Raw genomic sequence first — 13,916 nt, 5'->3', positions numbered from 1 at the left:
TGCCCCCACAGCAAAATGGGCTACCATCCAGACACTCTTTGCCCTAGCAGCTCCGAATGGTTGGAAAGTCCATCAAACGGATGTAAAAACTGCTTTCTTGAATGGAGATCTAAAAGAGAATGTTTTTATGTCCTAGCCTGAAGGATTCGCTGTGAAAGGACATGAACATAAAGTATGCAAACTTGTGAAATCCTTGTATGGCCTCAAACAAGCACCGCGAGCCTGGTATGAAAAACTAACTGAGCATCTTCTGAAACTCAATTTCAAACATTATGATCTTAATGATGCAACTTTATTTGTTAAGAAAGTTGGCAAAACAGTTGTATATCTTGTGGTATATGTAGATGATCTTTTGATGACAGCGAACAATGAAAGCTACATTGCATCCATAAAGAAGGAATTGGGGAAAAGTTTTGAAATGACTGATTTGGGCTATGTTCATTACTATCTTGGTATTGAAGTAACTTAACATCCGAAGTCCATATTTCTTTCTCAAAAGAAGTACATTGGAGATGCGTTGAACAGGTTTGGCATGACAGAATGTAATCCTCTTACTACTCCAATGGTACAAAACTTCAAGCTCACATCCATTGAAGGAAAAGAATTTGAGGATGCAACAAAGTATAGACAGCTTGTAGGAAGTCTCAACTACTTAACTACTACCAGACCAGACATTTCGTTTGCTGTTGGAATCCTCTCCAGATTTATGTAAAAGCCTTGTGAGGGATATTGGTCTGCTGCAAAAAGAGTTCTAAGGTACTTGAAGGGAACTCAAGACTTTGGAATCAAGTATACACAGGTGGACGACTTCAGCTTGATTGGATACTCTGATTCAGACTTCGATGGAGACAAAGAAACTGGGGTATCTACTTCAGGTTATGCTATGAGTCTTGGATCAGGGGCTGTCTCCTGGAGATCACGCAAACAATCAGTTCCAGCAGATTCCACAACAGAAGCAGAATATGTGGCAGCAGCTGAGGCAACAAAAGAAATTGTGTGGCTCGGGAAAATTCTTGAAGATTTGCAGGTAAAACAAGAACAATCGACTCCACTCATGATTGACAATACCTCGGCAATAAAGTTGGCCAAGAACCCAAAGTTCCATGATCGAACAAAGCACATCAATACTAAATATCATCTGATTCGACATCATGTTGAGGCCAAAACAATCCATCTCCGCCATTGTTCCACTAATGAGAAAATTGCAGACATCTTCACGAAAGCTCTTGGAAGAGAAAAGCTTGAACAATTCAGAACGATGCTTGGACTCACCAACATCCCTTCAGATTAAGGGGGGGAATGTTGACACCTAATCATCAGGATTGGGTGAATAAGTAACTGATGTAAATAAATAATAAGAAATATGAATAGACACCGGGAGATGAAGTGAACAGTCTCTCCCTCATGTATATAATAAAGATCAACCCGAATGAATAAATGAATTGATTTGAAGAGGAGTTACTGCCTGGTCTAACACTATTTAAGGAGCACTGCCTCCGCCTTGTAATCATCATTCAATTTTTATCAAATATATATATATATATATATACATTCAGAATTTTATCTGAAGTCTTATGATCAGTTTACAGCAAATTAAATATTGCTAACAATGATAAATAAGAGAAACAAAACAAATAAGTGAAGCCCCTCTAGGAATAATGTTTAACTGCATCTCATGTAAAAACACATTGCCATTACATATTGTGTAAAATTCAATTCAATAACATACATGCCAATGCATGCCTCCCCCACGTCATATGCCAAATTATTAGAGAGAGAAAGAGCATTGCTCCTTGCCATGTTTACAAAGATGAACTATATCACTTTAACAAATGTTACATAAAAAATAAATGAAATATCGCAACATATACTAAACTCACAATGTTGAAATTGTGATGCATGACAGAACAGACTATAGTATGCTACTATGCTTTGTATGATACAAGGAACTTCCGATCAGTTGTCTCGACGATAGAGTTCTGACTCCAATACAATTACAACAGTGTACCTTAGAGCACTGCTATTTCTAACTAGCTTAAAGGGTTGAAGAACTTACCAAGATTAAACAGAAAAAACATGGCAAAACATATTCTAAATTTCATCCATAGCTCACTGGCTAGTATCAATGCAGAGGTCCTTGGACTTTATCCTAATCTAGATCACATGTTTCCCTTTCGTTCCCAGCGTTCCCTGGTGTCAAGCCTGTTACAATTCAAATAGGAATTAGTATAAGGCTCACACAATTCAGAAAAAAGAACAATACTTGTGCCAAGTTAGCTACTTTGGAAACAAAATCCAAATGCACATTTAACCATCTACAAAAGAGGCAAGATTTGTATGCTTGTACAAGTATCTAACAGAATTCAAATAGACCTGCTTAGAAATCATAAATTTCAAGTTTAAATGGAAAATACCAAACCCTTACACGTGTAAGAACTTAGAATAAATAAACCCTTAATATAATTTGTTTTAAATTGAGTGAATATTATTTCCTTTCTCCAAAAAAAGGAAATATGATTGGTATACAACTGAATTTTCCACCTTTTCTATTACCTGTCTTGTATAAGATAAGATATGATAATTTTATTAGTCCAACAAATGACCATAAATAGATCAATGGGACTGAAGGATACAACCAGCGCAAGTACAATGTGGGAGTGTAAACACAGCTCCTAGAAAATGCCGAAGCTAAATCTAGGATAAAATGAAGTAAGAAAAGGATAAAATAATAGAACAGCCTTATAAACATGTATATAACCAGATCATATAGAATACATGACCAGATTATTTTAGAGCTGCTTAGAACAAAATGAGAACAATTCGAACAGCTAAACAAGTTGGAAAATTATTTATGTAAAAACTATTTGAGAAAAACGATTGTAGCACACACAAGAGCTAAATACTAGAACATAAGTGTTAAAAGCAATGTTGCACCAGATACTACTGAACATAACAGGGCCTGAAACCATCATTTATGGACTAAGTCTTACAGTTGCCAGACTTCATGGTTGAGGTTCAAAAAATGGCAAATCTCAAGCAAAATTTCAAGATTGTTGATGGACATCTTGCTGTCTGTGTGAAAATCTGGTGACCCAAATCCCTACTGCAGCAATATGATGTTATTTCTCCTACTTGCTAATTCTGTTACAAGTTATTTACAATATTACACAGTAAACATCGAAATAAATACAACTGCAGCCTTCACAACATAAATAATATGCGAAAACAAGAAATGAGCAAGAAGAAATAACACACACACAAGTGACACTGTTGTTTTTGAACAAATGTCCCAGGAAAAAGCCAATGTGGGAAAATCGGTGCAGCAGTTGAGGGTTTGTATTATTATGCAGTGGTTTCTGAATACAATCTTTGGATGCCTTACTGGCTATCCACCATAGAGAATCTTATTGGCAGAGAAATTAGTGAGAAATACCTCACACTATCACTGGCAAACCGACACTGCTCCAGGCCCTGTTTGGCTGGCCCCACGCTGGCTCTACGCAGCCTCTGTGTCAGCCTACGCAGATTTGCGTCAGCCTCTCTGGGGTCTGCGGCACCTCTTCCACAAATCTTCTGTTGTCTGGAACTTTGTTCCTCTGACCCTCTGGTCTCACACCCCGGCTTCTGGCTCTGGAACTCGACTTCCTAGTTGAATCTCGGACTCCCTCTGCAGCTTTGCGTTGCCTCTGCGTGGCACTACACTGCCTCTTCTGGATCTCGCTCTGCCTTCTCTACAATGTAACCCCGGATCAAAAAATTCTTCCTCCAAAATACTATCACTGCCCCCCACTGAAAGAATCTCCTCAATGATCTCTTCAACTGCTCTCTTGAGAAATCGATCTCTTGATCCCACTCGATGTGTCTTCCAAATTCCCATCGAAGTCCTTCTTATAATCTTCTCGTTGAGTAATCAACGGCCCAGATTAAATTCTAATCAATGGCTCATATCATATTGACTCAATCTTCGTCTTTTTCTAGAAGATTCACACCCAGCTTTATTAATACCCTTTAATTATTTTAATTTCCTAAGTTTAGACTTAAGCATCTATAAAAAATAATTAATTATTTTAATAAAATTGTCTCCGGGTGGAATTTCCCAAAACGATTTTTGGGTATTCTAGAATACATGTGTCCTAGCCTCTAGCAAATTTTGAGGCTTAGAGCACATTCGATGCTACCAGAAATCAACAACCCACTGCTCATTGCAACTGCTCCATACTTTGTAATGAGCAGTGCGATGTGCAGTGTGACCTGTGCAATGCAACTCTTTTTATAGGCTCCTCCATACCACCACCTCCAGTTACTAGTTATAAACCCACCATCACCACCGATTCCTCCATATTGTCGCTTCTATGAGTGATCTGAATTATCTCCTCATAATAAACTTTGTAACAAATTAGATTTTGGCAAAGTTGAAATCAGCAATCAACTTGCAGTTCAAAGGACCAAAACACTTCAAGAAGGAGAAACAAATCACCTTGATGGTTTGCATTCCAATGCATCCCTATTACAAAAGGATGCTTTGAAAAAGGGAGGAAAACTAAGGCAGATGGAAGACGAAATGAAGAAGGGAAGTAACAACAGATTATAACTCAAAGAAGTAGTATGCTCAATGATTTGAGGAGAAAAAGTCATCTAGTCTGTCCCACTTAGTGTTGCTGACATCGGCATCCGGGAAACTAAAAAAAAGAAGGCAAGGGTCCGGAAAAGCAAAACATTGTAAAGTAAAATATCAGTAAAACCTGTAAACATCAACAAAATTAAATAACTACAAAAATATTATTTTTTTAACATCTAAAGCAACAACTACATCAAATAAATGCATTGCCACGTAAATATGAAAACATAACTAATATATAAGATGCCTAGTGCTACATTACACATCAACAATGAATCATGTCCTGAATCCTGAGTCCTGACTCAGCCTAAAAATCTCAACAAAAAATATAATAAATATATCTCATCATCACGAGTTATCTACAATGAAATTCGATACATAAACTAGTGATTTCCTCTGCCCCTTTTATGGACAAAGGTAATGGCTTTTCCTCTAGAGATGGCTTTTCCTTTGGAGGAAGAAAGATAAATGTATATTTGGCCACATTCAACAGGAAAATGTACCACAAAATGCAAAAGATGGCCAGGACAAACACATTTAGCACGTAGGCAAAAGCCAATACATGAGCTCTACCCCATCATCATGGCCATCACCCTAGTTCCTACAAGCTCTATGAGCCTCCTTCATCATATAGAAGCCCATGATTGTCCCAACCCCTGGTGGGCAATGAACTGCCCTACCATAAAAAGGAGTATTCACTGCTATATCTTATACATCATGCTCTTACCCCTTGAGCCCCAAGCAGTTAATAAAATAAAATCATAAAAAGGCAAAAGGCATATAAATAAGGGTGGAAAAATCAAGGTCGAGGCGCATCATGTACCACAATTGCTCCCTCCTATACGTTAGAAACCCAAGTGTGGGCTTCCTTTGTATTAGCTACCCTTGTATCCCGGCATGTGGCCCAAGGCTACCCCTTCTCATCCCCTATATCATTCATCTATCTGTCACATGCCACCATCTTTTGAAGGATGTACCTTGAACATATTATCCCCTTTAGAAGTAGAAATCACCTAATAGGATACTTGGTTAACCCCATTTGGATTTTGGGAGACATTGGCACATCCCGAAGCCCATTATGGAAGGGCAGGCCATTATGAAGTCCCCCCCTGTGGTCCATGGTTGGTAAGCTCATTTACTTGATTTCTCTAATGACTTGTTGTATTGGAAGGCTAGGGGACACATTGGATCTTATGCAACATTGCAGATGGTCTCCATCTTGGATTTGGTCTCCCTATATGGGGTCCTAATCCTCTAGGGGGCTACATTAACACATGTAGAATGTGTGTTGAGAGCCATGGGCCTCCACAGCAGTAAACAGTACTCCATGCATCCCCGAGGATGTTCAAATATTGCTTGAGATACACCTATTGGACGAGGAAGATGCACCTGGTTCACCTTTGCCCAGCCAAACCCACAGATGTACCATACACTTCGCAACTGACCTGTTGTAGCTTTTTATATCTCCTGTCACACAAGCGCTTCAGAAGATATAGAAAACTCCTAGAGACAACCCCCGGGTTGAAAGAAAAGGGTCAGTGCCTAGGGCATCCGAGAGGAGTGCTTTTGAAGATTACCTAAAGGCTTTCAGCTGCACTCCATATGTCACGTAATTTGAAAAAAGATAATTCAGAGCTTGGTTCAATAGCCCTTAGCCAAGGTAAACTCAAGCAAACACATAGATCGAAATACACATTGGTAGATATGGCTAATCTCTGTTAAACACACATGGGAGCAAGAATAATCTGAATGATAAATCATGAGAGTATAATTTTTATTAACAAGAGATATACATTTATAGTACATTATGTGACCGTTGGGTTCCACATCCCAAGGTCTCTTGGACTACTTTGTCTATTCGGCTTCCACACTAACCCATTGAGGATTAGGTGTCCAACATTCCCCCCCTTAATCCGAGGGGTTATGTATGAGTCCAAGAAGAGAACTGTAATACAAAATGTGCAAAAATGCATGGCAGCACTAGGCTTAATGTGCTCTATGAAATGTTGGTATAAAGGGTGGTGGTTTAAGGATGACCACCAACACTGGAACGCTTAGTGCAGTTCCCGGAACTCTTCCAAAACTGGCAAGAAGCTGAAGTCTTCTGCTAGAGGAAGTGCCCCTATTGTTTTGAAAAGGGAAACCTTCAACCATGAAAGGGAGGTCTCACCCCAAATAAAAGGGAGAACTTCAACCTGAAAAGGGAAGTCTCAACCTGTGATGGTTTAAGGATGACCAACAATTCTGGAATGCTTAATGCAATTCCTGGAACTCTTCCAAATCTGGCAAGAAACTGGAGTCTTTTGCTAGAGGAAGTGTTCTCAATTTCGTTCCTAGAATTCTTCCGAAACTGGCAAGAAGCTGAAGTCTTCTGCTAGAGGAAGTGTCCCAGATTACCAACTGAAGGCATGCTCAGGGGCATCTTTGTCTCCGGCTACAACTCTGAATCTGGTATGGCAGGTTGTGGCTCAGGCTCGCTTGATGTGACTTTGAAGCTTGTAGATGACCATCATTTCCCCCCTATCAGATACAAGGTGAGATGATGGAGAAAACTCAACTGCAAGACTGTTCAATACCCTGGAACAAGTTCTGACATGTGTTTGGAATATCTTCTTGGCTGTTGATGCCCATTTCCAAGAAGCGATCTATCCAAGATGAATCTTTGTTCTTGCAGGACGTCTATTCCTGAAGCATCTGTGTGAAGAATGACTAGTTTTATGACAGTGCTTACATGGATGAAGATCAAAACAGTGATCTTTCAAATGGCCAACTCGGTCACAATGTTGGCATTTCACAATCTGTTGTTGTTGTTGTTGTTGTTGTTGTTGTTGTTGTTGTGGAAGAGGAGCAGAGTCTGGAACAGCTAGAGGTGAACTGTCAAGAGGAGCAGGCGAACTGTCATGAATGAATCCAGCACTCTGAAACTGAATGGGCTTTGAGTAGTCTGGAATATGAAAGGACAAGTCCTTGTCATATCCAAGACCAGTTCTGTGCTTGTTGTGGACAAGTTGTTCCCAAGGTCTGATGATGGGCTTGGGAAGTGCAGACTGAGTTTCTGCATCTGCATGTACAACTGCTGCTTTATTGGGCACTGGATCTGAATGAACTTCAACAATATTGTCTTGTTGTTTATGGGAGTCTGTTTCATTGTTGTGAACAGAAACAGGTTCAGAATGATGACTCCTCTGTTTTAATTCTTCTTGCTGTAGTTTTGTCTCAAGCTGCAAAAACTCAATATTCTCCTGTGCATTTTGTAGACATATTTTAATATTGCATAGAGAGGTTTTGTTGATCTTAACCATCTCATCAACAGTGGAATGTATTAGAGTATTTAACAACTCTAATGCATTATCAAGTCTAGTCATTTTCTTCATTATCTTATACATTAAAGAAACTGATCACAACTATCAACCAGTGAAGAAGAAGCAACAATCACTCACAATTCAATGTCACTACAATATCCTTTATAAACGTCAGCAAATGATCAGTGTACAACATAAAAGATTACAATCAACCCACCAAATTCTTTATGCAGCAGTGGAATCAAGGAATCAATGCACTATAATGAGTTTTAAATACAATGCTACACTGGAGCAGCAGCAACTGCAAACTTGCTTGGATCCTTCAAATACTCGTTCACTCTTCAACGTATATCAACACTTCAGTATCAGCTAGTGAGAAGAATATACAGCCACACAAACAGCCTCTAAATGGCATCCAAATTGTGACAAACTCATTCTGGTATGGTAGAAATTGACCCAGAATACCAACAGACCAACCAGCAGCAATATATTAAGTAACTCGATAACTATGTTTGAGCTCCTCCAAGTACCACACACAAACACTTTATAATTCGGCTTTGCTTGTGGGTAAACTAGGGAACCAATTAAAAATTCAATTCATATACCATGAATAACTCAATGTTTCACCACACACTAAAAATAAACCAATGCACTGAGGCTCAACGTTGCAGGAATTACAGTGGAGACAACAACCAGGACATTCCAAATACTTTCTATACAAACTTTGACTGGGTGAAATTCCTTTTTTTTCTTAAATCATTGCAAAGAATCTTCAAGATGAATAAACCAACTAATATATATATATATATATAGATATATATGTATAATTGGGAAGGACGCACCCACTGTTCCGTTTTCATAGCTTTCAAGCATGTTGCCATTGATGATGTGGCTACATAGAACTTCTTTACAGATACGCTGTCCAGGTCGATGCAATTGCAGCACTGGTTGAATATACGAATAGGGGCAGCATTCAAAACTGGGAAGCCTTTAAACACCGAGAGCTTTCAAGCTTCAATCAGTTTCCCAAGTTTATAATTGTCAGGCCAGGGTAACTCCAGCAATTAATGAGCGCAAGACAGAACTTAGTGATTTTATTCATTAGACAAATATTATTTATACATATACAAAACGGATCAGTTCATCTTCTAGATGACTGTCCAGCTTCACCTCATCCGTTTCGGATTAGGTGTCAACATTCCCCCCCTTAATCTGAAGGGATGTTGGTGAGTCCAAGCATCGTTCTGAATCTTTCAAGCTTTTCTCTTCCAAGCACTTTGGTGAAGATGTCTGCAATTTGCTCATTTGTGGAACAATGACGGAGATGGATTGTTTTGGCCTCAACATGATGTCGGATCAGATGATATTTAGTATTGATGTGCTTAGTACGATCATGGAACTTTGGATTCTTGGCCAACTTTATTGCAGATGTGTTATCAATCATGAGTGGAGTAGATTGTATTTGTTTTACTTGCAAATCTTCAAGAATTTTCCTGAGCCACACAATTTCTTTTGTTGCTTCAGCTGCGGCCACGTACTCTGCTTTTGTTGTGGAATCTGTTGGTACTGATTGTTTGCGTGATCTCCAGGAGACAGCTCCTGATCCAAGACTCATAACATATCCTGAAGTAGATACCCCAGTTTCTTTGTCTCCATCGAAGTCTGAATCAGAGTATCCAATCAAGTTGAAGTCGTCCACCTGTGTATACTTGATTCCAAGGTCTTGAGTTCCCTTCAAGTACCTTAGAATTCTTTTTGCAGCAGACCAATGTCCCTCACAAGGCTTTTGCATAAACCTGGAGAGGATTCCAACAGCAAATGAAATGTCTGGTCTGGTAGTAGTGAGGTAGATGAGACTTCCTACAAGCTGTCTATACTTTGTTGCATCCTCAAATTCCTTTCCTTCAGTAGATGTGAGTTTCAAGTTTTGTTCCATTGGAGTAGAAAGGGGATTGCACTCTGTCATGCCAAATCTGTATAACAAATCTCCAATGTATTTCTTTTGAGAAAGAAATATGGACTTTGGATGTTGGGTTACTTCAATGCCAAGATAGTAATGAACATAGCCCAAATCAGTCATTTCAAAAAAATTTCCTAATTCTTTCTTTATGGATGCAATATAGCTTTCATTGTTCCCTGTCATTAAAAGATCATCTACATATACCACAAGATATACAACTGTTTTGCCAACTTTCTTGACAAATAAAGTTGCATCATCAAGATCAAAATGATTGAAGTTGAGTTTCAGAAGATGCTCAGTTAGTTTTTCATACCAGGCTCGTGGTGCTTGTTTGAGGCCATACAAGGACTTCACAAGTTTGCATACTTTGTGTTCATGTCCTTTCACAGCAAATCCTTCAGGCTGGGACATAAAAACATTCTCTTTTAGATCTCCATTCAAGAATGCAGTTTTTACATCCATTTGATGGACTTTCCAACCGTTCTGAGCAGCTAGTGCAAAGAGTGTCCGGATGGTGGCCCATTTTGCTGTGGGAGCAACAGTTTCCTCATAATCGACCCCTTCCTTCTGTGCAAAACCTTTTGCCACAAGCCTAGCTTTGTGCTTGTCAAGTGAGCCATCAGCTTTGTACTTGTTCTTGTAGACCCACTTGCAGCCAATTGGTTTTGTTCCAAATGGAGGATCAACCAGCTTCCAAGTGCCATTCTTTATGAGGGCATCATACTCCTTCTGCATCGCTTCTTTCCATTCATCATGAGAAGCAGCTTCTTTGAAGGAAGTTGGTTCAAAATCTGTAGACAAGTTCAATTCACAATCATAAGTAACATCCATATCAACAGGTGAATTAGAGTTATCTACATCACCTCCATCTTGTCGGTTTGAATTTCTGGTTCCTGTTTTTCCAATTTCATCAGGATGAACACTTTCAAGTGTCTTTGTCAGCCACTTTGGGGGACCTTTTTGAGATGGTCCAGGCTGTTCTGTTGATTGAGTTGGGTCTGAATCAAGATTGAGTCTCCCAATTCTATCAATTACATCACTTAAAGCATCATCCGTTGTTGGAGTGTCATGCAGGGGAGATTGTTCTTCAGAAGAAGATTCCACATGTTGATCTAGTATAGGAATCCCCCCTTCAAGATGTGGAATCTGATTATCAAACTCTTGAAATGATTTCGGTTTTGTGAATCTATCCAAGCGATCAAGTTGCCGCTCAACAACACTGTCAGATTTGGATGATTCAAGAAAAATGACATCTCTAGATAAAACAAACTTCTTATTTACTTCATCATAGAGGCGGTATGCTTTAGATGTGTTTGAATACCCCAGGAAGATGCACTTACGACTTCTAGCACCAAGTTTGTTTCTATGTACCTTTGGTATTAAAGCATAACAGGTGGAACCAAAAATCCTGAGATGTTTTACCGAAGGAACATGTCCATACCACAATTCATAAGGAGTCTTGTTTCTTATAGCACTAGATGGACATCTATTCTTTATATATGCAGCACATAGAACAGCATCAGCCCAAAACATTGTCTTTACATTTTTTAAGAAAAGCATGGATCGTACCATATTCAAAATTGTTCTGTTCATTCTTTCAGCTACACCATTCTGTTGAGGATTATAAGGCACAGTTGTTTGATGTTTAATCCCATGGTGGCGAAGATAGTGTTCAAATTCATTTGATGTATATTCTTTTCCATTATCAGTGCGAATAGACCCAATATGAGATTGTGCATCATTTTCAATCCATTTATGAAAATTCTTGAATGTTTGAAAAGCATCAGATTTGTTCTTCAAAAAATAAACCCAACACATTCTGGGGTAATCATCAATAAATGTCATGATATATTTATTTCCATTTGCAGAAGGAACAGGCATTGGACCACATAAATCTGAATGAATAAGTTCAAGCTTCCTATGTGCTCTTGAATGTGAATCATGAAAACACTGTTTGCTATGCTTTCCTAGAATGCAAGCATCACATTGTTTATGTTTTCTAGGAATTGTAGGCAAACCAGCAACACCATTTTTCTTCAACAAGCGGAGACTATCATAGTTTAAATGTCCAAATCTAGCATGCCATAATAAACTTGATGGAAGTGCACCTTCTTCATGATGAGAAATATATGAGAAATGTTGTGCATGAGCAGAGGTTCCTTGCAGTTTAAGGAGTCTTTCTTCTTCTATACCCCTCATGACAAGTGAGTGGTCAGATGCCTTTCTTACCTCAAGCTTGCCATCAAACATGTGAATGGAGTGACCTTGCTGGCGGATGTGGACCAGGGACAGCAAGTTTCTCTTCAGCTGTGGGAGATATAGAACATGATCCAGAAGAAAGTCTGGAAGACCAGGCAGTTTAAGCCTGATTGTGCCAAGCCCTGATGGCTTGATTTTTGACTGATCTGCAAAGTATACTGCTCCATCAACATTGTCAGTGAAATCTTCAAAGAAATCTCTCCTATAAGTCATATGACAGGTTGCTCCTGAATCAAGCAACCAGTCATTTTTCGAAGAAGCAAGTGAAGCATTAAACAAATCTTCATTTACTCCAATGTTACATTGTGCCTCAATATAGTGAGCGGATTCAGGTGCTTTACCTTTGTCTGTGTCATCGGTTTTACCTTTCTGCTTATTTCTTCTCTGCTCAACTTTGTCCCATGGTAGCTTGCATGTAGAAGCATCATGTGATCCATTTCGTTTGCAGCGAATGCAATGCAGATCTGCCTTTTCTGCTTGAGGATGTCTGCCCCCCCCTGCCTCTGAAGTATCTTCCTCTTCCTCTTCGTCCACCTCTTCCTCTTGTAGAATCTTGAGCAGGATGCTTTTCTTTATGAGCAAGGCAAACAGTCTCTTCAGAAGATTCAGGGACTGTTTTCTTTCCAAAGGCTTTCTCTCTTTCAGCAAACTTTTTCACAAGAGTGTCAAAGGTTATATCTTTAAGATTTCCATTTGCTTGTAAAGACTCAAGATAGTTAGAGTAGGTAGGATAGAGTGCTTTGAGAAAGGCAATAAGAGAGATATCCAGCTCAACCTTAGTGGATTTAATATCATGCACTATAGACTTTATTTCAGATGCAAGAGTAAGAGGATCATTATTTTTCAGTTCAAGAGTGAAGAGTTTAATCATGAGCTGAACAACTTCAAGTGCAGAATGTGTATCATAGAGTTCTTTCAGCTTTTGTAAAGCTTCAAAGGCAGTGGAATAGGATGAAATATGACGACTTACTTCCTCACTAACGGATGTTGCGATCAATGCAAAGGCTTTGCTGTTCTTGTTTTCCCAAATGGCGAGTTCTTTGTCTGATGTGGGCTGCACAGGGTCTCTGTCTTCTTCTCCGACACACACACCTTTCCACAGCTCATTGTAGATGAGGGTGTGTTTTACCATCCGAGACCATTCAGAATAGTTCTCCTTGCCAGTGAGAACTATTCCGACCATTGAAATGATTGAATGCATTCTGTAAAAAAAAATATCTCTGCCAAAAAACTTCTGTTGATAGAAAAAAATTTCTGCTGAGAAAAAAAAATCCTTATGTCACAGCAAGACTTCTGCTGGAAAAAATCTTATATCACCATTTCTTATATCACTGCCACACTATTATGTTTTGAGAAAAAAAAAAGAGGGCGCTCAAGGTATCTCTTCAACCTATATCACAGCTTACAATATTATGTTTTGAAAAAAAAAAGGGCATTCACTTCACTGTATTATTATTTCAATTCCTGCAATTTCAAAAAGGCCACTTGCAGCCAGGTCACCGACAGCTCCAAAAGTAGATGCTTGATTCAGCATGCGTGCAAACCGTCCATCCAATTCATCACATACAAAGCTAACAAAATAAAGTGCAGTGAAGATACCATTCCTCCACAGCGGCACAGCGGTGCTTTCCATACAGCAACATGGTATATAAGCCTAACACCAAAGCTGACTCAGCCTTCTCTAAATCTAAACGCTCAACAGAATTTACAACTTTAAATTACGTGTGTATGTAAACAAAGATGCACACTGACATTCAGTAGAAACTGAGAGAAGCAA

At 39.0% G+C, this 13,916-nt stretch overlaps 1 protein-coding gene across 4 annotated transcripts in view; it reads right to left on the bottom strand.

The window, feature by feature from the left end:
- Nucleotides 1-1,650: 1,650 nt before the first annotated feature.
- LOC149174211 (uncharacterized) overlaps nt 1,651-13,916 on the bottom strand; it is a 130,638-nt gene continuing 118,372 nt past the window's right edge. For all 4 annotated transcript variants that reach the window (XR_016258473.1, XR_016258474.1, XM_089422552.1 and 1 more), the window contains exon 5: nt 1,651-2,202. Coding sequence is in view for 2 of the 4 variants with exons in the window: in XM_089422552.1 (XP_089278678.1) it covers nt 2,160-2,202 (43 nt within the window). In the remaining 2 variants the exon portion in view is untranslated. The remainder of the gene's footprint in view (nt 2,203-13,916) is intronic.

The sequence above is a fragment of the Pinus tabuliformis genome, chromosome 4_1 (assembly GCF_031772625.1).
Source record: "Pinus tabuliformis cultivar Carrire ecotype Pingquan chromosome 4_1, CPIR1, whole genome shotgun sequence".
In the NCBI taxonomy this organism is placed as follows: domain Eukaryota; kingdom Viridiplantae; phylum Streptophyta; class Pinopsida; order Pinales; family Pinaceae; genus Pinus; species Pinus tabuliformis.
The sequence above is the reverse complement of the archived record's forward strand: the minus strand, read 5'-3'. Positions and strand labels throughout refer to the sequence as shown.